This window comes from Onychomys torridus, chromosome 15 (assembly GCF_903995425.1).
Source record: "Onychomys torridus chromosome 15, mOncTor1.1, whole genome shotgun sequence".
In the NCBI taxonomy this organism is placed as follows: domain Eukaryota; kingdom Metazoa; phylum Chordata; class Mammalia; order Rodentia; family Cricetidae; genus Onychomys; species Onychomys torridus.
In genome coordinates this window covers 70,744,328-70,768,471 of record NC_050457.1, presented here as the reverse complement: position 1 = coordinate 70,768,471, position 24,144 = coordinate 70,744,328, and the positions used below count along the sequence as shown (strand labels likewise).

At 41.2% G+C, this 24,144-nt stretch overlaps 1 protein-coding gene across 1 annotated transcript in view; it reads right to left on the bottom strand.

Annotated features, from left to right (window-relative positions):
- Positions 1-496: 496 nt before the first annotated feature.
- Sema5a (semaphorin 5A) overlaps positions 497-24,144 on the bottom strand; it is a 472,079-nt gene continuing 448,431 nt past the window's right edge. Inside the window, 5 exon segments of the mRNA XM_036206837.1 lie at positions 497-7,664; positions 10,406-10,617; positions 14,644-14,691; positions 16,003-16,158; positions 18,303-18,473. Coding sequence (XP_036062730.1) covers positions 7,545-7,664; positions 10,406-10,617; positions 14,644-14,691; positions 16,003-16,158; positions 18,303-18,473 — 707 coding nt within the window. The 3' untranslated portion in view covers positions 497-7,544.

The following is a 24,144-nucleotide window of genomic DNA, read 5'->3' as shown; positions in this document are numbered from 1 at the left end:
GAATGACTATGCATGCGCTGGTGAGATGCTTAGTCATTTCCAGGGCCCTTATGTCCTACGTAATTACATAATCATGCCCTGTGTGATCCCATAATTGTGTGCGGCGTGGGCATGTAATTGCATGCAGTGTGATCATGTAATCTATGTGCATATGTGGCATAGCTACACAAGCCCATATGTGCATGCACAGGGGAGTCCATAAAAGGCAGAGTCCACATACCCTCCCCCCTCTTCCTGCACAAGTCTTTCAGTAGGCCTAAGCACATCCTTTTCTGTCCCTCCCTTCTCCTAATAAACTCTCATAGTGGGTTTTATTGAGCCTCGTGACTTTTTCTCACATGGTAAACAGTGCTGCCTAATAACTAACAAAGACCAAACAATATATTGTGTAGGTTCACCCAGCAGGTCATCCACACCTTTCTTCTGACAAAACTTGATCCTCTAAATGGCCTTACCACATTTTGGGAGACTATGGAAAGAAAAATGCCACTAACTGTTTCCTAAATGGCAGGGTTTATTTCAATACTCACATACAACTGAATGAGGCAAACTATTTACACAAAACATTAAGTACAAAAAATATAATACAATTTATCTGTACATAATTACTATTCTCTTAGTTTCCACAAAATGTTGGCAGAGAGATGATGAGCGGGATTGGAAGGGAGTTCTAGGAAGGGAGTAGTGTTGTGCTCTTGGCAATATGCAGAACCATTTTATGACTTCATTGTTAAAAGAGATGATAGACACTGGATAGATGCACCTAGAGCAGTGATACAAGACGACATTTCCACTGCTATAATAAGTACAAGTTTCACCTTATTAATATGTTTGGTTAGACAGTTGTGAGTTGTTTTTGGCTGATTGTTTGGGAAGTGCCCCTGCCCATTCCTTTTTGGAACTTCCATAATTGGTTCAGTGACAGACAGAATGAGGTCCCTACCTGAGTTGACACAATTAGGGTCTCAAACTAATTTCTGAAATCAAGATTTCTGCCAGGCATCATCAAGCAACAATTTGAGGCAAGGACCTGGTCAGCTCTAAGGGAGAACATAAAACCAGCAAGTTAAACAAAAAGACAATGACCACAGGAAACCACCAATGCAGGTGTCTAGTGAGAGTTCAGAGGAAATACTGACAGCCAAACATAAAGACTGAGCAGTGTGGGTTGCTGAATGTCTGAGAAATAGTCACCGGCAGGTGCATTCCTGCACAGACCCAGGTAGCTGTTTTCTCAGGGAACTAACAGGGGAATGCAGAGCTACTTCACTCTTGAAATGGTTCTGTAGTAGCTAACATATATTACCTTTGAAGTTCAAATCTTAAGATCAGTCACAGTCTGCAGGTTTACCAGGGGCTGAAGTTGGTCTAGGAGAAACTTCCATGAATGGGAAATGAAACAATCCCAAGCAGTTTTATTTTGTATCACAAAACAGGCAAGGAGGCATAGCAGGTACAAAGTTGACCAAGTCGGGTAGCACAGGTTTGGCCACATGTTTTGCAGAATCTTACACTGAGACAAGCTGGTGCATCTCATTGACAGATGAGGTGAGCATCATAGTGATTCAGTTGTTGGAGGCTTGCACTGTGCATGCTTTTGAAACAGATCTCGAGGCATTAGTCCACAGTCATGGTATAAGAGATAAGTGGTCAACTTTAGCACAGAAGACACTGCTAACATTTTAAACCCAAATACAACATACCAATTTGATTAATTTTTCTAGCAGTTCTGATATTGGAGTTGCAAAATCAGACAAAACAACCCACATAACATTCGAGTTGGTTCTCATTCCACACTGTGTCCCTGCTAATAATCTTGATGTTTTCCTTGTGCCTGTGTACTGAAGAGCAACAGAAACAAACCTTGACTTCTATGTGCACTGACTAGACTTTTCTATCACAGGGCAGGATCTAACATGTTTCCATGAAGATCTAAAAATTAAAGCAACAGCTTTTTTTTTTTTTTTCTTCTCAGGCTGGACTAGGGTCACCTCATCTGAACACACCCTTGTTCCTGTTCTGAAAGCAAAACCACATTGGAACATGAGGCATTTCTGTCTCATTTTCTGTTCCTGAGTTTAAACAGACACACAAGAGTAGTTTTCCTCAAAGTGTATACAGCCAACCCTTGGCTCTGATTGGAACAATCAATAACCAGGAGGAATAACAGCACAGAGCTTAGCAAAGGCACTCGCAACTTTATAAGGAAAGTCAATCATTTCCTGCAGACAACAAACTTCCTTTAGCGTCCTGATGGAAGAACAGTTTCTGTTTACCAGAGCTCAGGCTTAGCTTTCTGCTTGTATTTATCTAACATTGGAACCATCTGGTATTAAATCACCAAGAAGCCGGGAAAGATAAGGATTATGGATGACATACTGGCCTTAGATTCTTGACTGATTATGAAGGGGTGGAGATCTTCCTGCCCTGCTTACATTTTAGTGATTTCCATCTCTGATTTTCCCTTTCTGATCCAAGAGTATCCTTGATTAGTTTAGTTATCTGTACACTGTCTCCCAAGTAAAGCAAGTTGATATTAGGCTCTGGTCATGGTTATTAGCTTAAATGGCAGAACATCATTCAATGGGATCACGTTTGGGGGCTGGGCCCTCATTATGAGCTATACCATTTGTATCAGACTCCAAATTTGGTGTTCAGGAGGCTGCACATTGTTTGTAGTCTGAACTATTTTAAGAGATGTGTTTCTATCCCTAATGCTCCAGTAACATATATCAAAATTCTGATAATGCAACATTACAATGTGAATGCAACTTCAACATAAGTCCACAAAGAAGAGTGACTTTTGCAACTTCTGCCAATAGTTTGTATATAATGTTTCTCAAAGGGAACAGTAGCAAACTGGAAAACAACACATTTCTTTTGTTTCATAAGATTATTCATAGAGACAACCTGAAGGCCTTGGCTTAGTATTTATAAAGCTGCAAAATCTCCTTACATCATTGTAATTAATGATAACAACTGAAAAGATAAGCTGGAGAGACAGATGATGCCTGGGCTCTGGGCATTAATCTCTCACACAGCATTCCCCGTGATACATCTGCTAGGTCAACAAGAACATTAACTTGGGTTTTCCCATCTCACATGCATTTCTCAAAGAAGCATTGTACTCACTATGTCCTTTAGTATTTGATAATAGATAATATCAAATACCCATGGCTAATAACAGTTTTGAAATACTGACAATGATGTTTCAACATAAATCTCTAGATGTTCCATGAAGTTGTAAAGGTGTAGGAATGAATAGATGAGCCAGGCATGTTTAATATTATTTTTAGACTCTAGGAAAACAGCAGAGAGTTTGCAAAGGAGTTGATGTAAGGTTACTGCTTTGAGACCTCCAGGAAAAGTGATTTTGGGAGCCATGAGACTCAGACACAGACTGTCACTTGAAAAAGAGGTTGATCTGAGGCTGACAGAGTCCACTATATCACCAACTGGTAAATGGTGTCTGTTTTTTCTGGTTGAGGCTCCCAAACTTTTTTTTTTTTTTTTTTTGGAGACAGTAATACTGAATGTAGTGGACCCCAAAGTATGACTTAAAACATGAAGGGCTCACTGAAGATTCTAGGATACCTCATAGTTAAGAAAGTTGATGACCCTGTGGAAAAACTGAGGAGGAATATGGCTTTACTTATTGGGGAACTATTTGTGGTTTATTCTAAAAGCAAGAAAATTTAGCAAAGAAACATGAGGATATATACAAATTTATGTACTAATAGGCTGTATTTAGATGAATGACCAAATACAACCCTGATGCCTATTTAGGAAAACATCCCTTGAGCTATTTGATCACACAATAACATAGCCATTCTTTAGGTGGAATCCTCTTTGATGAAAAATTGTCCACAGTATTGAAGGCAAAATCCATGTGGAACATTTGCTGATACAGGTGTCAGAACTGGTCATTTCCATGCCTTTGTAGATAAGTAAGAAGGCAACAATGCTCATGCTCTTAACTAAGACTCATGCACCTAGGAAATGTGATTATAGAAGAGTCCAAATGTCAGGCCCACAGTACTTGGTTGTAGGCTAGATCTGTGCCAGGGCCTATGTAGGATATTCACTAGGGAGTGACAACCCTCACCTTTCCATCTCACATGCCACATCTGTTTCTTTTCTTTTCAGTATCACCTGTGAATCAATAGCATCCACACCCAACTATGTGAGTTGATCCTTCCTGGTGACAGAGGCATCTTGATGGCAGATGCCCTCACAAACATTTACTGTTTGTGGCTTATCTTCAATTGCTTTAGTGTCTCTTTCATTCCACCATATGCATAGGAAATCTTCTTCTGTTCCCTCAAGGTCAATGCTAATTCTAGGTAGAATCTACTTTAATATGCGCTTTGTTGTATTCAACAGAACTAGGGATGCTTGGGTACCAGGAGTTAAGTTTTAAGTGACAGAGGCATAAAGAGGCCTAGCTTGCATTGGGAAGTTTTAAAGAAAAAGCCTAGAACTATGATGACAGAGACTTTTCTTTTGAAGCATAGTTTCACCCAATGTCCCAGAGTTCCTTAGAACTCACTGAGTTAGCTTCAGTCAGTGGTGACACGGCCCCCAGTTCCAAGAAAGTCCCCAGGGTATTTGGAAATGTCTTAGGCTGTGCAGTGTGCAAAGATTCTATTCTTCTTTCTGCAGAATGTCAGCACCTAGCAGGATTGATGATGGAGTGAGGACCCTAAACAACATTGGGACCAACTTCCAGAGAATGTAAGTATGTGACTAAAGCCAGTTTCTTAATGAAAACCAGCCAAACTTGAACCCTAATTCTAGAAAAATAAGCTGATTAATGTCATTTGACAACAGGTTCAGCCAGATGTAGCTTACACATGTTAACTCCTCCATGTGCTTCTTGTATCAAAGGGTAAAGGGAAGCAAGGAAAGAATGAAGGAACAAAGGAAGGCAAGAATGGTTGGAGGGAGGGATGAAGCAGGGAGGAGAGAAGGAAATGACAGTGCCAGTCTGGAAATTAAAATGTGACCTGCAGGTTGCAGCCTAACCCAAACAAAAAGTCCCCAGGTAGAGCAGATCTACTCTGAAAAGGAGGTTCCAAAGTGAATGGCATATCCTTTGCATAGTGTGTGTGTGTGTGTGTGTGTGTGTGTGTGTGTGTGTGTGTGTGTGAGATGTACTATTAAGAAGTCTGGATTATGGCATGCACTGCACCAGGAGCAGCAGCAGTATACCTCCAGAAGAGAAGTCATGTCACTGGTGGTGAAAACCAGAATACAGCCCATGGTATTCCTAAGCAATTGTTCCAATTGATTGGCTAAATAAGAGCAAAGGTGGCAGGGTGTGGAAATTTGAATAAAGAACCAGGAAGCCAAAAATGAGGCTTTGAAAAGGCAATACTAGTGTCAGAATATAGTCTTGTTTCAAATATGAGAATCCCAGGGTGGGGTTACTATATCAAATGGACAGGGACCAGAATGAAGGTAACCTAGAATGCATTTTCTATCAAGTTTGGCTATAAGTTCTTGAAATATTTGCACCCTCATTTCCAGGGGAAACAAAATGACCTTTCAAGTTAGGGAAACATTCAAGAAGGGGAGCTTATTTTTAAAACAAGAAAATTTAGTGCTACGCCAGGAGGATTTATTCTTTTCTTAAAAGAAAGTAATGTGATGAGTTCAAGCATTCAATGAAAATCCACCCTAGAGACAACAAATAAATCATCTGTTGAGTGTGGATTTTAAAAGTGTGTGCAACGGAGGCCACGTACACTGTCGAAGAAGTGTGTGAAATGCCACACGATGTCTCATTGGGATATTCCCATATGCCACTTCTTTACAATCTGACACATCTCCCAGAGCCCATCTGCCATTTTAATTTCAATTTTAACAGAGAATTAGGTCTGAAAAATGTGCCTATATGAGAATAATTCATGACTAATCATGGGATTTTTTGGGGGGGAACATTTTCTGAGATTTCTTTTTTTATATTTGATAGGGAAAATACATACTCATAAAAACCCTGTAATCTTTATTCCCCGTGCTTTACATTTGCATAGATGTGAAAGTTTATTTACCCATAAGAACATGTACGAATACCTACTCAGGCCTTTATCATTAGTGACCAGTGGCACAGACAAACCATTTTGTCTTTGCTTTTAAAAAGCATTAAAGCGATACCCATATTCTCTGTTTCAGGTGTTAATGGGTCTCCTTTACTCCTCTGAGGACCTCAGGAACGATCTTACAACATTCTGCCATGACTGAGAGCAGAGGGGTCACTAAAGCCCTGACCTTCTGAACTATTACCTCTCAAGGTATATCATGACTGCTACTGCCTCAGAGCAAAGTGGAACTGGCTAGGCCGGGTGCCCAGGAAGGCAGCTCTGATCGAAAGACTCAGAGCCTGTCCCTCCTCTGGCCTGGGGACAGCAAGGGACAAAGAAGCAGACCATGGGACTGGAGTGTCACTCCAGTGTGACTGTGCTGAGCCCCAGAGGGACAGTTTGACACACCTTTAATGCTCTTGATAGGGGCTCATTGATGTACATTAGACACATCAAAGATGATGAATACAAAAAATGCTTATCATTAAACATCAGTTCATTCAACACTGCATAACACAAAAAAAAATAAAAAGAGTAGCTTTCAATTACAGTTTAGTACTTTCAATATTTTCCACAATTGGCATCATAATGTTCAAGTTGTTTTTTTTTTTTCCTGCAGGGAGGGGGGGATGTAGAGTCTAACCAAATGTTAAGACTGACTCTTCAGCATGTCCCCAATGCCCAGGCAGGTGGCCTTCAGGCCTACAGCATGGCAGGGAGCTCCCTGGAATGCCACGGAATCCGAAAGTCAGAGTAAGGCTAGTTTCACTGCAAGCTGCAGAACACTGCTGTGTGTCTCTCTGTCTGCTCTTTGCTTCATGTGTTCACCACACAGTGACGACAGTCACATCCCAGACCATAGAAAATGATCTCAGTGTGCCATGACTGGGCAGGTCCAGGGCAGGTAGAATCCCTAGGCTTCCTTGGGCAGGAATCACTCCAAGTGCAAACAAATTCTTTCCAAGAGTAACTCAGGTTGGGGGAGTTGACCATAGTCATATCTTCATTCTTTGAGTTACTATGGACCCTGTTGGTGGGAAGGGACCTCTCAGATAAAGTGCCTGGTTTTTGTTTGTTTTCAAATTAAAATATCATGAAGCTCTACATTCAAAATCATGAAGATGCTATGTGTCTGAAGACACTTTCTAATGTGGTTGGCACATTTATGAAATAAAACTCATGAAACAATAGACCAGTTAGAATTTGGAATGAGCATAATACAAAACTTCACACCATGGCTCACTTAGCAACAATCAAATGTTTGTTACAGACCAGATTGTCACAACACCACATTCAGGTGTTTAAGGGTGTGCGGTTTTTTGTAGCAATGGGAAAGTCTTGGCTTGAAATGCACTTGAAATGGATCCACATGTCATCTCTGAAGCCTCAGAAACATGGGCAGTCATGGAGCACGGCTTTGAGGAGCAGAGAGTTTACAAGGAGCCACAAGTATAAGAGCTGCTAGTATTCATCATAGTTGTTGAGATCTGTAAAGTAGGCGTTGGAGTAGGTCTTCCCAGTGAGATGTGGGTTGAAGTATTTGTTTCTCTCCTCTAATATCAAGTTGTTTTTGTTAAATGCCTGTAAAATATGTTTGAAAAGATTAAGATTGTTCAGGAAATGTTTCCAAAGGAATAAAATCAGGAGATGTAGTGCTGAGTTTGAATTCTCTCTGAAGGCTCTATTAGTTTGGAAAGTGTCTTCTCATTTACTGGCTCCTCTGCTCATTTGCCTCAAGGCTTGGCTAATAACTGGATGAGGTTGGCTGTCTTCAGTAGCATCTGGCCTACTTTAGCACTTTAATCAGGAAGGAACCAAGGGAGACAGAACCAGAAATCCAAAGTTTGAATTTCTAGAAAGCCTTTAAGACTCATGCAAATTTATGTACACTGCCCAAGTTATTTTCCCATACCCGGGATACACTAATATGTGTCTAGACTTCCACAAAGAGCTACATTTAATATGTTACTTTTACTAATTCTTTGAGAATTTTGTAAATGTATTTTAATCATATTCACATTCCATCCCCTCCTATCCTTTCAGATCCATTCCCACCTCCCAAACTATCACCTTCATGTCCCATTTTTAATTTTTTTAAACAAATAATCCAATGGTTCCAAGTTATGCTGCCTACATACTCCTAGGTGTGAGGACATCAACTGGAGCATGGCACAGGGGTTACACCCTTAAAGACATCAGTCTTCCTCCCCCAGAAGCCATCAGCATTTACCAAAGACTTTATAGAACTCCTTTCACCAAGTGACTCAAATGCTTAGTCTCTTTTTGCTCTGCACTCATTAAAAGGTGTCCGCTGAAGCCATCTGTGACACAGATGCCCTGCCTCATTAACTGTCATTAAAGTCACATGCAACTTCAAAGAGATTAATTATACCCAGTAGAAAGTAAATACTGAGAAGACTAAGATAAAGATGAAGCAGGGTAGGTAGAAGGTAACTTCAAATAATTAGTCTAATGAAGTTCTTGAGGGATTCATGGTAAACTAGGCAGACACCTACCCACTGGGGTTCTTTTCCCTCATGGCAGCAACATTTCTAATATCACCTCACAATGGGAGACCACACCGAGGTAAGAACACAGACCACTCAGCTACCTACTGCTGACTAAGGTAGTGAGATCACAGCCATGCTGACGGGTTGGCATTGCGTTGCAGGGGCTCTGCAGTTCTTTTTGGAAGGCCTACAGCTCAAATTTTCTCTCAATGGTACAGCTCATTTCTGATAGACTATGGAATCCTTATCTTTCATTTTCTTCTAAATCTATCACCTAAAAGGTGGGAGATAGTGATTGATCCAGGATTCTGGTTCAAGCTGAGTTTACAGGTTAAAGAAACAAACAACCCCATCTTTGTATAAGTGGCAGGGAAGGAAGTTAGGACATTGTAGCCCTGGGGTCATAAATCTCCTGTCTGAGACTGACAGAGCCGAATGTAATGCATGTTCTGTTCTCTTAATTGTGGATTCATTGGATTCTTTTTTAAAGACTTTATTTTTGAAAATTTTATACAATTAAAAAAATCATACCATGAAGTATGTTATCTGTTCTCCCATTTTCCATTCCAGCTCCTCTCATATCCCCCAACATTTCTCTCTCCCAACTTGATGGTTTGATAACTGACTAAGTCTGGTTAATGCTGCCCATATGCTGATGGGTGTGGGAATGTCCACTGGAATACAGAAAACTCATCATGGACCACATCCTCAGTAAAGACTGATTCTCCCTCCCCAGTAACAACCCACTACCAGTAGCTCCTCAGGATAAGGTAGGACCTTGAGATTATCTCTGACCTATCTATGTCTTGATCTTCTGCAGGTAACCACAGCTCTGATGAGATCATGATTGCAATAGATAGCCTTATCATATCCAGAGATATTATTTCACAGCACCCTTCCCTGTCCTCTGGCTTTTCCATTCTCTCTGACCCCTATTCCACAAGGTTCCCTGATCCTTGGTGTGGTACATAATACATACTCTTATAAAAGAGAATGTTGTTTCAAAGTTAGCTATCATGGCAGGGAGAGAGACTATGCCAACGTTCACTAAATATGTTATGGGAAACAACTAATTCAACAGGAACACAGATGTTTAGTTAGTTAGTCTTGGCTTAGGAGACTTCCCTTCATGAGCATGGAAAATAATAGAAGATGTCATCAGACAAAAGCCCCTGATGTCTTTCCAGCCATACTCTGACCTTGTACAAACAGTCAGGACAGCAGCTATCATGCTGGCCCTCTTGTAAGGTCATTGACATCTACAACAACATGGAGGTATGCCTTATCATCCCTATTTTATAAAGGAGTATACTGAGCTTGAAGGAAATTCAGGTCTTCCTGAAATGGACATGGACATCTGAGTGCCATAATGTGGCCTTTATATTGCTGCTCAGTCATTCATTTGGTCCTAGGCTGGAGGCTTTTTGTTGAAAGACCTCACCTCAAAGGCAAGAAGCACAAATGAGGCATAGCTAGGCACTGTCCAAGACTTACTATCTCTCAGAATTTTATGTATCATTGTTTTCCTTTTAAAACTCTTATTTCTGTTAGGAATAGGCAAACAAGAAAAACAAAACTCCAGAGACCTTCCCTCCACCCCCAAGAGTATGCAGCCAATACTTGTAGACTTCCTACAGCTACCATAGGGAACACCTACAGACTGTCTATTCTCTCCAGAGAGCACACAACCAACACTCAAAGGTCCGGGGTACCTGTCCACCACTAGTGCCACTACCACTGAACCTTGTGGGCAACCCAGTGTCACATGCCTTTGTGGCTACCTAGTCACATCTATCACTATCCATTCCTTACCTTGATGGCCTCCACTGAGTCATATTTGTCCAGTTTGTTGATGTGGTTAGTGATGCTGCTGTTGAGAGCGGCAGGAGAGACAGGGTGGATAACAGTTGCATCATGGGACTGCTGCTGGTACCGCTGGCAGTAGGTGTAGACAAGTAGGGTGAGGAGGCAGCCGAGGATGGAACTGCTGAGCCCCACGGCCATCATGTGGAACATGTTGAATTCTGTGAAATAGGGCCAATGTCATACTGCACTTGAGAAGAACATGCTACTTGACGCTCAGAGTGCCCCAGTGAAAGGAAAGACAAAAGGAGGTGCTATGTACAGATTTTTTTTTCTTGGAAATGTCAGGGCTATGTAAAAACTCCTCTATACTGAGCATCCTAGTTCAGATTAGTGTTCTTATGAATTATAATCATTTCCTCAAACCCCTTGAACATTGTTAGTATTACAACTAAAACACATTTGCTTTCTTCTGAAGCCCCCAGAGAGCCTTCAAGAGCACAGTGACCACTGGTCTGTGGGTTTTCTATGTGCAGTGTGTCTGTGGACCTTAACAGACTGAGCACCCATCTATCCATCATGACTGCAGCCTATGAAAGGAAAATTCATTGGGGCTCTCAGTTGCCGCACTCCTATAAATAAGCCAGGCTGTTGCTTCCTCTCTGTTTCAGTTTATTTAAATTGTTTTCTATTTACATACACTCTGGTGTTGTTCATTATATGTTCCAAATACAAATTTTGTTCAATAATAGAAACTTTTGAAAATTAGAAGGAGATATCTCTCTCTCTCTCTTTTTTTTTTCTCTAGTTTTGGCTGTGTCTTTCTAGAGATAATGCACAGACTTATTCTCACTCCCTCTTTCTCTATCTCTCCCTCCCTCTCTCTCTCCCTCCCTCCTTCTCTCCCTCCATCTCTCTAATTTGTATATGAGATTGTGAACCACTTTTTTCTAACTTGCACTTAGTGATCTTAGAAAAAAAAAGTCTTAATCTAAGAAATAAATATTTCTGCTAAAAGAACTAAATATAATCTTCTAGCTGGACACAGATGATTTTCTTTTGACCCATTGCTTGTCTAGTTAATAGGCATCTATTCTCTTTGACTTTTTTCCATGAGTCATGGGCAGGAGATATTTAAACAGTGAGCTGCAATGGTGTGTCTTGGGCACAGGAGTGATGTGATTGGTATCCTGGCAATACACCAAGAGTTATGGAATGCCTAAGAAACAACCATCTGGAAACCTCCATATTTGTTGGGAAAACACTTCTGTTGAAGTTCCCAACCTTTCTGCAGTGCTCAGAGCAGAACTAAGTGAGAGTCGTGTGAAGCACAAGGTGGCCTCCTTTCTCCTAGTCTGCACTGGCACTAAAGGGCTAACTGTGTTCAGGTAATTAACCTCATGTCCTCACAGCTCAGGGGCCATCATTAGGATCCCCGGCTGTCTCCTCATGCATCACCAGGAAATGTAATGTCATCTGGCACTTTCCCATAATCTGTCAATTCCAGAGCCAAGTGGGACTGTGGTGGAGCTACTGAGCTTCTGCTTGGACATGTAGTGACATCCTTCACTGTGGATGAAACCCTCGAAAGTACTAGAGGAGACAAGAAGATCTGTCTGCAATCCCCAGAACCTGCTTATAACTGACCCCCACTGGCTTACTCCCTAGGGTCTGCAGAGCCACTTCCCTTGTGCTCTGTGTTCATTTAGGACACTTACAACTCAGCAGAAGATCCACCCTAGAGCTCTGACACTTGTCAAAAGATCACTTGCTACTCTTCACCAATGGATACTAGAGCTAGGGCTCTAGGGTTCTGCCAGAATCCCAGATCAAGAAGCCCAGGTGAAGCTCAGCATCAAAATATGAGACATGTCATTAGGGCCTGACCTGTGTGTTACCCAGTAGAAGTTGGAGATCTGTCACATGCCCTCTGACCCTGAGTTTTCTTCTGTACTGTGTTTCTGTTTGCTCCTGGACACTGTTCTAAGAATGTAGACTCCTGAGAGATTGACCTCCCTCACTGGACTCACTGTCAGCAATAATCAACACACACTCCTAAATGCACTGAAATTCTGAACAGGTACTGAAGCTCCTACCATAGAAGTCCATAACACTAATGACTGGATGATCTATTGAGAACATTCTACAAGAATCTGCCATTTCCTGACAGGTGAGTGAAGAATCACTTCAATTCTTTACTCCGAGCTCATTTGTTCAATGGTAAGATCATTGAGGGAGGTTATAAGCCTTGGGTGTTTCCTGCTTTGTCATGGAAACTGTGATAGGGCAGGGCTCTCAGTATGTGACTATTGCATGAACCATTCTGTACCCTTTCGAACGAACATTAGAATTGTATTGTTTTTACTGAAGATAGAGGCTATAGTGATGATAAGCAAGGCTGATTTCACACACTGGCTCTCACTTTTTCTCTATTTTCGCTGTTAGGACTCCCCTGAGTCAGTGCCACATACTGATAAAAATACTTTCTACTGTACTTATAACTCATATTTCATTGCTGCATACGGAAGATGTACAATGGTCTCCATATGCAGATGTGCATCATTAGTCATATGAATTATTCCTGCAGGTGCCTGGGGAAGCTGTGGCCAGCTGACATCTTTATGATGAGATTATTCAGACTTTGTGTCTCCTGCAACTAAAAATAGCTAAGCTGAAAGATTTCCATAGGAGCACATTCTCCGCAAAGGGAAAAATAGTGCCTACTAAATCTCATGCGATTCTGTACACTGTGGCTCTTCCCTAAATGTATGCTTTGTCTTTTTTAACATTTACTTGTGTGGTGTGTGTGTGTGTGTGTGTGTGTGTGTGTGTGTGTGTGTGTGTGCACATGCTCATATATATGTGCAGGTAGCATGGCATATACATGGAGGACAAACAACAACTTCAGGAGTCAATTCTCTTCTTCCACTATATGGGACCTTGAGATGGAACTCAGGTCATTTGTCTTGGTGGCAGACATGTTTCTCTTCTTCCTGTTATGATCCCATTTTTTCCTTGGTTTTGGATAATGAGGATAGAATAGAGACCAACCACCCAGCTGGTTCAGTCAAATTGCTTTCTGTACAATGCTTGATTGATTTTTAACCAATGGAGATAAAAAATCTATAATGTTTCTCTAAACCTCCCCAAACATTCATGCTATATAATCAGTTATGTTAAACCTATCAGCTCTACCCTAAGATCCATCTTACCTACTTATGCTGGAACAGCAATGCCAGTAGCTTGAAGGTTAAAACAGTCAGTTTCCTAATAATGCAGAATAATTACAGATTCTGAGATTTAGCCAATAACATCACCAGGTTAGATGCTGGATTTGCTCAAGGCCCTTAAAAGACTTGCACAGACCCAGCTGTCTGGCCAGAGCAATAAACAGTTGAGAGACTCTGGCAGCAAACATGGACAGCCAGTCAATTCCATTGAGGTGCCACCCATGTGACCCTCAGGTCTGTCTTGACCTCTCTGAAGATAGAACACAATTTCGGCACAGCTGCATTCCTAACCTTCGGTTCCTTAAGGTTAGCACACAGTCTGGTCTGAATCCTGGTGTTGACTGAGAGTATGACCCACACAGGGCTGCTATAGAAGCCTCCCACATATTTCCCAGGGGTCTACTGGGCTCCTTTTCCCATGATATTTTTAATGTAAAACCTCTGCTGCATTCTTTTGCCAGGATGCTATCCCTGAATCCTTGACTCATGACCCATGTGGATCTGAGTCAGGAGCCTCAGCTCATTGAGTTCCATGGTCCCCACCTATACAATACAGATAAAAACTGGTGCTTACTATTCTTTTAGTACCATTGCCAATATAAAATCTCTGAAAATTGTTAGTCTTCACTTAGCTGGCAGAAAAATGTGGCAAGCTGACTCCTTGGGTTCACATCTGATGACAGCATCACTAGACAGGCTAGTTCTCAACAGAGCCTACATGGTTGGACAGTATTAGCACATGTCCTGAGTCTCCTACCTAAGATCTGAAGTTGTTGACTTCCAAAGCCTCTCTGCAAGTGCCTCACGAAACAACTACCAGTGTTGTCAGATGCTGATAGGACACGTCCGTCCCTAGAAGTGTTGAGTGGCGTGTCTGGTATATCATGACCAATATGAGTGGGTACTCAGGGGCTTGCCTGCCCAGCCACCTATGTCCAGTGGCAGAATGCCATGGGAAGAGAAAGGTTGCAATATGTCAGAGTTCCAACAAGAGCGCCATTAAACAGGAGAACTCACCTCCACATCTTTTCTCTTCTACACTGCTCGATCTTGCCACAGACACTTCTGGAAAAACAAAAATCCAATCACTATGCACAAAGGAAGTGGGAGGAAAGTTTATATCCATGCTTCATTTACATGCTTTATTAAAATCATTTCAGTCATTGATTTTTAATTCAATATGAATCTAAGGTTCAAAAGCTTGGTTAATTACCAGAAGTGTTGACTGTTTCTTTGTTTTAATAAACCTGAGGTGGATCTGGCTATGTCACCCTCACTAGGAGGGTATGGTACTCAGTACCAAAGAATAAAATGCCATGGTCCCTCGGGCTTGAAACAAGAGCAAGTACTGATTTCTACCATGACATGTCCCATCAGCTAGGGACCCCCAATCACATTGCCCATCATTTTTCTGGTGTAGCATTCTTTATGAACTGAAGGCTCAATCACCAGAGCTCAAGGCAAATGCTACTCAGAAGCTCAGGCACTCGCTTTCTTGTGCTACATGTGAGATTCACCAGGAGGATGTGAATGAGATGGCAGGTCTTCCGAATGTGTTAACACCCCAGGTGTTTAGGAATGCCCGACTCTCCTACACTTATTTTTCATGATATAAGAAAAACTGGAAAGTATGTTAAACAAAAAGTAACAACACTCATAGGCCATATATGGTTGATGTGCCTTCTAAGGGTAGGCTAAAGCTATCAGTCCTGTGGAAAATATTACTATTCTTTCCACAAGTCAAAAGAAATGAATGAACTGTGCTTCTATAATTTAATCCCATTATTTCTTCACAATAGTTTAATCTTCATTTTAGTCCATATCATGTCCCATAGATGCAGGAGGATTGTGTTTCAGGGGCTTATGCATAAGTAGAATGCCACCCTAGAGGGCCATTGTAACAAGTGATTGTCCCCAGTAATAATTAAATGTTGACTTCCCATAAAAAGGCTGTGGCAAGAGGAACTTCCAAACACTTTTTTCAAGGCAACATTAATGACAGACATCCATGTTCCCTAGTATATTGAGAGTTACATGAAGACAATGACCCTCCTCTATGTGCAAATATACAACATTGTCATAGTAAAGTATTTATGATGATATTAAAACAAGCTATCAGTTTTCAATTTTTGTAGCAAATCCTCACACTACATTAGCATCAATAAATTATATAAGATATAGTGCCAAATTCTGGTCTAATCTGCAGTCACCTGTGAATCTATATTCCAGTCACCTTGAAACCACAACAGTTGATAGGATCATTTTTAATTCAGCAAAAGCAGCCACAAGAGCAGATAAAAGTCTGACCCAATGGGTTATTTCCTCTCTGGATATTGGAATGACTGTGTTCACACTGATAAACATCTCTTCCCTTACCTGGGATGAAATTAGAGTCAAACACACATGGCCGACTCTCTGTGGTATTTCCGGAACACTGGCTGCCCACAGGAAACAGAAGAATACACTGTCGAGCACGGACCTGGATGCCAGAGGCATCACACACAGACCAGTCTGACCACAATGACCAGCTTTCTACAGAGACCAGAAGAGGGGGAGAGGCGGGGTTACCTGATGATATCGACCAATCACAGTCAAGTCAGGCCGTGTTTTAGGCTTTCATATTGTGTTTTTAATGGTTCTGTGCATAAATAAGATGTGGTCATAGCTTTTTACAAATCCAGTAAATAAATCCATACAAAGATGGGTAAAAGAGCTAAACATTTTAATATATATATAGATATAATGTATTTAAAGTAAGTGTTCTAAGTCCCATAACATCATAATTCTGTGAATTTTTTATTTAAAATAGTCAATAAGCTAATTCTTGAGACAAACATGAGCTCTGAGAATCAGAAATCATTAATGCAGGCACCATTTCCTACAGAGTAAGCCCCCCTACACAAAGGCCCTCAGATGATTTGCCAGACATTTCCAACAGGATGCATGTTAGCCAGCACCACATGCTGAAATCCCTGGTTTCAGAATGGAAGTTTAAAGCACCTCTCTTCCGGAAAACAAAACAAAACAAACAAAACAACAACAACAACAACAACAAAAACAACTTTGCAAAGTCACCATGCCAAAGCCAGCCAATCAGAGTGCATTTCCCTCCAGACCTACTGACGTGGATAAAGTGAATTCTCACATGCTTGGTCAAGGCTGAAGGATGAGCAGTGGTAGCACAGTTCTGCCCAAAGGTGGAGGACTTGTTGGAATGCTTTTCAACCCATCCAGGGGTACAGGTATTCACACATAGGGTTAGGACTCATATATCAAGTTAAAGAATGAGCTCTACATATTATTAGTCACCAATATAAGAAGAACTGCTGTGGATATCACTCTGTATAAATAAAATGCTGTTTGGCCAATGTCCAGGCAGGAAGTATAGGCGAGACAAGAGAGAAGAGAATTCTGGGAAGTGGAAGGCTGGGACAGGGGAGACGCTGCCAGCCACCACCGTGACAAGAAAGAGATAAGGTACTGGTAAGCTACAAGCCACGTGGCAAAGTATAGATTAATAGAAATGGGCTAAATATAAGAGTAAGAGCTAGACAATGGTATGCCTGAGCTAATTGCCAAGCAGTTTAAATACTATAAATATCTGTGTGTTTATTTTATAAATGAGTTGTTGGACTAACAGGGCTTGATGGCACCTGGAGAGAAGCTCTCCCACTACAAAGAACATTTTCCTTTTTTATTTTATTATTATTTTTTAGAATTTAGAAATTCAAGCTGTGCATTGATGCATGCAAATGGAATGGCTTTTTCCCTCGAAGACATAAAAGACTGATTTTTTTGGAATGATCATGAGAATTTGGTTTTTGAGGCCCTTTCAAACATAGATAGAATTTTCTAGAAAGATCTGTGCATGCATGCACACTGATAAAGGGTTTTACTGTCAAAGTTAAATGTAGAAAGGTAATTCATTTTCATCCCATGAGGTCCTGTGTGTCACAATGCTAGGTTACCTCTTCGGTAAAAGACTGTCTGGTACATCCTACATTGACTATAGGGCTCAGAGCTTCTCTGTCCACAGTCCTGAAGAGGCTCACTTCCTGCTATCACCACCTCCTGTTGCTTGCTTTGCTTTGGTCCTCGGATAGCTGACTGGACTTCATGCCTTGTATTTTAACTGTGCTGCCTTTGAGTATAGCCCTGAGTCAAGTGTCCTTCCACAATGTCCAGTGTTCCCCTGGGACATTTCTAGGCTAATTTCAAGCATATAACATGTGCTGGGCCAGAATAGGCTTTGAAACAAGGAGCCACAGGCAGTTCTCCCTGCACACCAAGGTGGGCGTTCTGTAAGCGTTTCTTGCTTTCCACTTCTTCCAGTCTTCTCTTTCCTCCAGTAAAGCAAGTAAGGTGCTACCAGAGAGTCATCAGTGTTACTTAGTAAGGTCAAAGATGAGTTGAGGGATATTTCCTAGATAGTTAGTATATATTCTCCAACATGGATGCACTTTCCCATTTGTGATAAAAAGAGTACAATGTGAAAACTACTTTGCTGTAGAACAAAGTGCTACTAAATCACATCAGGGGTAACCATGTGAGATTTACCTGCCATCCATTCCTCTATTTCCAGTATTTACTGTGACTTGCAATCTTTAACTACATCATTCATAATTAAGAAAGGTGAGTTTGCACTAAAGCTATACAGTCATCAAGGATTTGTATACCTGGACAGGTCTGTGTGTTGCAGAGTGCCTCCTCTGTGTGCAGTCCCAGGCAGATGTCCCCTCCATAAGCTGGGGCTGGATTCGTACACGAGCGGGTTCTCATGTAGTGTCCACCCCCACAAGTTGCTGAGCATTTTGACCAGGATGACCAACAAGACCACACACCATCCACTGGGAAAAGACACAAAAACATAGCATGTCTGAAGTCCCCACCAGACCAATATGACACAGCTAGAGAGAGGATATGCCACATAGAAGACAGCAGGATACACAGCAAGAAGCTACTCATGGTGTGGGGACATCTGAGGTTCCCTACCTGGTGGAAGTTACAGATTTGAAGAATCTTTATAACACTTTCTAGTTCCCCGTTTGTCCTTCAGAAAATATTTCTAAACATTTGATTTCTAAGCACCAGCACAGTACAGACTTTCAAAGTATATGACTTGAAACTTCTAGTTTCGGAACCATGAATCATGTGCTATAATAATTAATATGAAGCTCCCAGCTAGTTCTCACCTCTGCTGGTCTTACTACCTAGCTGGCTTGAAAAGACATACAGCTAAGAATCAATACTTCAGGCAGCAGACGTTCCAACAATTCACATAATTCCTGCCATCCATGTTGGATTCTGCCCAGGGCTTGAAACACCATTTAATGTATCCTAAGTAAGACTGGTTCATGAAAAGATCAAACACCCTGAAGTTTAGATCCTTATTTCTTCCAAGGAAAGAAACCAGTTAGTGACAGAGAACCATTTTTTTTTGTTGAAATGAAATTCATACATTAAATAGTTCAATGGACAAGGATAGAAAATCATTGCTCTTGTAATTCTAGTTAAATACTCAACTGCTACAACAAGATAAAAACAGAATACAGTTACCGCTGATGAAGGAGAGCAAGATAAGGCTGCAGAGTTAAGCCCCGAGTGCCAGGCACACTGTGGGCGGTCAGGGGACAAAGTGGAGCATTTACAGTCTATCATTTCACGGGAACAGGTGGTGCTGACACTTGAGCATGCTGAGTCCTGGACCTCTAAAGGAGCATTGAGTAGAAGTCTCTTGTACTCTCTGTCTCCCCCTGTGGAGGTCCAAGGGTATTGTAGCTAGAAAGCACAGTGTCCTTAGCGTACCACAGGTTTCTATATTGCTCTCTAGAGAAGACACACCTGCTGGAGTCCCCAGTTTGATTTGCTGTGCCCTTCCATCATATTCTCAGTGTTCCTTTTCCCTGGGCCTTGTTGTTTACAGAAGAAAGACAAAAGGAACATGCTGAGTTAAATCGGTTCAAAAGAACTTACGTTATTATGCTGGGTTTTATGGGTGTCTAAGTACAACTCTGAGTTGCTTTCGTCTTATTTGAATACACATAGCAACAAAGAACCATCTGTTGTCTCTAGCTTTTCCAGGCAAGGTCTACAGTCTAGAGTTTTCACTGCTGCAACAAATGTGCCAGGAAAAGAAGTTATGATCAGAAACCATCATGTGGCTCTCAGTGTTGAGATAAATTATGCAGGAGCAGGTTCAGAAGGTGAAGAATAATCATTTTAGTATGCACTTGATTTTACTATTATTTACTTCTGTTAGTGCCACAGATAGAACCAAAGCCTCCCAGAATCTGAGACAAGCACTGTATTGCTCAGCTCTATCCCCAGCATGGCTGAACCCTCATGGGCATGCACACAAAAGCCAGAGTGGTACCTTCTACTATCATACTCTCTCTGTCTTAGGGCCTTGAGATAAAGCCTTTTACTGAACCAGATTACCATGATGGCTAGACTTACTGTGCAGAGAGCTATTGGTATCTGCCTATTGCTACTCTCAATGTTGTTACAGGCACATGCAGACTTGCCCATATATGTGGATGCTGAGATGAAAATGCAATTCCTCATGCTTACATACCAAGTGCTGTGACTCATTGATCTGTTTGCAATCTCTGATAACATTTACACAATGATCATGTTTTTTGTAATCATTCACTAGGAACCTAGTACAGTTAAAAACCTCACTTTATATAGAATAATATGCCCTAAATTATGTAAAAACTTACCCTAAATATATGGATTCCTTTGGACATATAGTTCAACATCCAGAGTGTAGGGGGACTTCCTACCAGCACATAGCTGAGTTATGTCACATTTTTAGGAATTTTGTGGGTGGTAAAAGATAAAGTTGAGTATTCACCTTGCACAACCTTGATGTGTGTGTGTGTGTGTGTGTGTGTGTGTGTGTGTGTGTGTTGGGGGGCTGGACCTGCCTCATCTGAATGTAGCAGGCTCTGCCTTACCTTTTCAGAGGAGGGGATGGAGGATGGGGTGGGGAAATTAAGGCAGGGGGTGCCCAGGAGGAGGGAAGAGAGGAGGATCTGTCATTGGTATATAAAAATGAATAAAAAAAAATCCTTCAGAAAAAAAAAGATAAAGTTGATGCTCACACGTTCAACCTTGAATTTTCTAATCCCTTAGGCAAAGACATGGACAACTCTGCAAAGGAATCTTGGCATGTAAAAGAAAATGAGGACAGAGTTATTTTAAGATATTCAGGCCATGTACACATAATCCTGGCTCAACAGCAAGTCAACAAAAATAAAATTAAAACTATCCACAGATGATGCTATCAGAATGTCCTAAAAATGGACAAGAAACATTTATCCTCAGGGACCAGGAACACATCCAAGCATCTCTAGGACTCCACATGGGCTACTAACGGACCCAAGAAATTAAGTTTGGAGTCTAGAGAAGACAGGGTAATGGAGGGAACTTGGCATTCCCATATCATTCTCCTTGGCTCCATTTCACAGCTCTGATTCAAATCTAGTGATATCGCCCACGCTGCCTCCAAACACCCGGGGGAGGAATTTTTCTACATGGGCTGTGGGAAAGAACAACTCCTTGACCTTTCCCAGCATCTCAGCATCGGCTTTACTGGGAAAGTTGTATAGTCTGAAGAGGAATAGCCTGAGGCTGGAGAAATTCAGGCACAGAGGCCTCATGGGAAAAGCACAACTGTAGGAGCAAAGACATTGAATATTGCTGCTACAGGTAAATGGAAGGGAGTGGAAAAGTTCAGGTTGTGTGGTGTGACCAAGTCCTAGAAAGACAACATTGCATGTTGTCTCTCATCTGATGTCTTAGCTACACATTGTGAGATATGAGTATATAACCTAGAGTAACTATAGAAACCAGAAAAGTAAAAAGGGACCATTGTGGAATGGTGGTGATGGGGAGCAATAGAGAGGAATCCAGAATCAAGCAATCTGAGGGGAATGGGGAAATGGGGACTTTAATTAGGGAGAGGGGACAGAGTTAAATACAGCAGGAAGACAATAGGAAAATGTCTGAAAAACTTATAAGGAATCGCAACAATTAGCTACATACCTACAAATACCCATAATACATGTAAGCATGTATACATACAGTGTAAATAAAATTTTCCCATATGGGCTGACAATGCTCCCTGCAAGAGCCATACACTATCTAACAGAAACCCAACAACAGGCCTAAAAATCTCTCTTTTGATTTGTTGGCCAGGTTGTCCAAGAGAATCCCAAAACATTCTAGACTATTGTTGTTGTCCCTGGTTGCCATCCAGAGATTTAAGGTAAATTGCTATTTCTGAAAGCACCCATTTACTTCAGACACAGGACCAACAGGACCTGAACTGTTCTGATCCAAAAGTCTGCTCCCTGAGGACTAGTTTTAGTGATACCTAGAAGGGACAATGAAAGTTTCCAAAGGAGACAAGCAACCAGTAGTCCTACTTATCTACGATGTCTATGAACCCTAACAATGAACATCATGATTCTATAACCCTACGGGTGCAGTAGTGGGTACACATACTTTAGCAGTTACCAACAGCTCTCTAATTGGATTTCAGGCTGACTCAACAAGAGGGAAACCATGGTTGGGATTGGAAAGCTAGCCAACTACACAGGGCTAGTGACGTCAGGGATCTTGAAGACCCTACAACTGCCACTAGTACAACTGCAGCTGGTTTACTAAAACAGCATAATGTCCAACTATATTCTAAATAGTTATACTTGTAGCCATAGATAAGTGTAGTCCCTCATCTAGGAAATTTTTCTTTGTAACAGACAGACAGACACTATTACAGAAAACCACAAGGGATCAAAATACGGAACTGTGGAGCTCAGTCATGATGGATAACATCTACAATGTAACTCTGCACTCAGGGCTCAGGCAGAGTTGTGAGAGAGGAGGAGCAAAGGATGTGGGAGCAAGGGGATCAGGGAGTTAAGTGGGAGGTCAGGGAGCTATGCATCTCCTACTAATGTCAGAAACTATATCCATAAAATCGCACCAACATGGCTGCCTAAGCATGACCTGAACAAGGATGACACCATTTTTAATGTGGAAAGAGGAAAGCTCATGAATCCTCCCTCCATTTTACACAAAGAACAACAGGCAAATGCATGCTGAAAGCAGTAGAAAACAATTTTCCACAGAGAAGCGCATACCAATTGGTTGTCTAATATCAAATGGCCAGCCCAGAAAACATATATACAAGTAGCATACATACCAAGCAGGTTATATTTATGAATGTATTCAATAAAATTTTTAAAAAGGTGGCTATGATTTGAAAGAGAGCAATGGGTACATGGGAGGGCTTGCAGGGAAGAAAGAGAAGGGGGTAATGGAATAATTATATTATAATCTCAAAAATTAAAAAAGTTATTTATAAAAGGAAAAGCATCAAAACAAAGCAGGGGACCTTGATTTTAACTTTACCTACATATTTGCCAATCTATTACCACCTGTCTACTCATCTATCTATCTTTTTATCCATCCATCTACTCGAAGATAACCTAGACATTCATCTATCCATCCATTTAATCATTCATCCATCCATCTATCCTTTCTACACCAAGTGCTTATTAAACTATTACAAGACAGTTTATTACTCTAATAATTTATAATGGTGTATGTATTTACAGGGATAGATGCTAAGATTTTTATTCTCTTAAAACCAATGTATCTAATATTCGGAACAAGTTTCTCCTACACAGGATTTCTCATTCCTGCTTGCCAATTTCATGAACTCCTTCCTACCCCTCAATACTAGGCTCATAGTACCCTGGTTGGTTTACCTTTTATAATTCTAGTTTGTATGTCTTCAGCTTGTGTGGCCACTGAATGGCAACATACCACAAAACCAGGCAGGAATCAGTGACTGTGTACTAGGCTGACATTATTTATGAGATGCGTATGTATATCATTCATATATAAATGTATATGTATATGTATATATATGTACATACATACATACACACACACACACACACACACACATATGCCTGTTATTGGGTTTCTGTTAGATAGACTGTGGCTCTTAGGGGGAGCATTGGCAGCTCATTTAGGAAAATTTTATTTATACTATTTGTAATGCACAAATCAATGGTGTTCTCTGTGGAAGGAAGATCAATTATCCAGTGCTTTGTTCCCTCATCATCTGACAACTGTCCACAGATATTTCTAGGTGTGTCATGCCAGTGCAATAGCTGAGATCCCCATGGTGTGTGAGCCTGATCAGCAGTCCTTAACCTCCTGGGTCTTCTACTCAGGTAAAAGGCCGAGGTGATGTACACAAGGACAAGGCTATACAATGGCTTTAAGACTTTGTGTTAAAGAACCTGAGACTAGGAGAAGGTCAGGTGACACACAGCTCTATTAGTCGCCAGAAGAGAAACCTATCCTTAGAGGGTTTCATTCATGAGGTGGGTCCCTCTATGCAAAAGGTGAGATGGAACTGGGAGCTGGCTGGTGTCCCTGGTATGGCTCTGTGGCAGCCATGACTCTATGGACTTGGTAGAGGTTTTATTGAAAGGG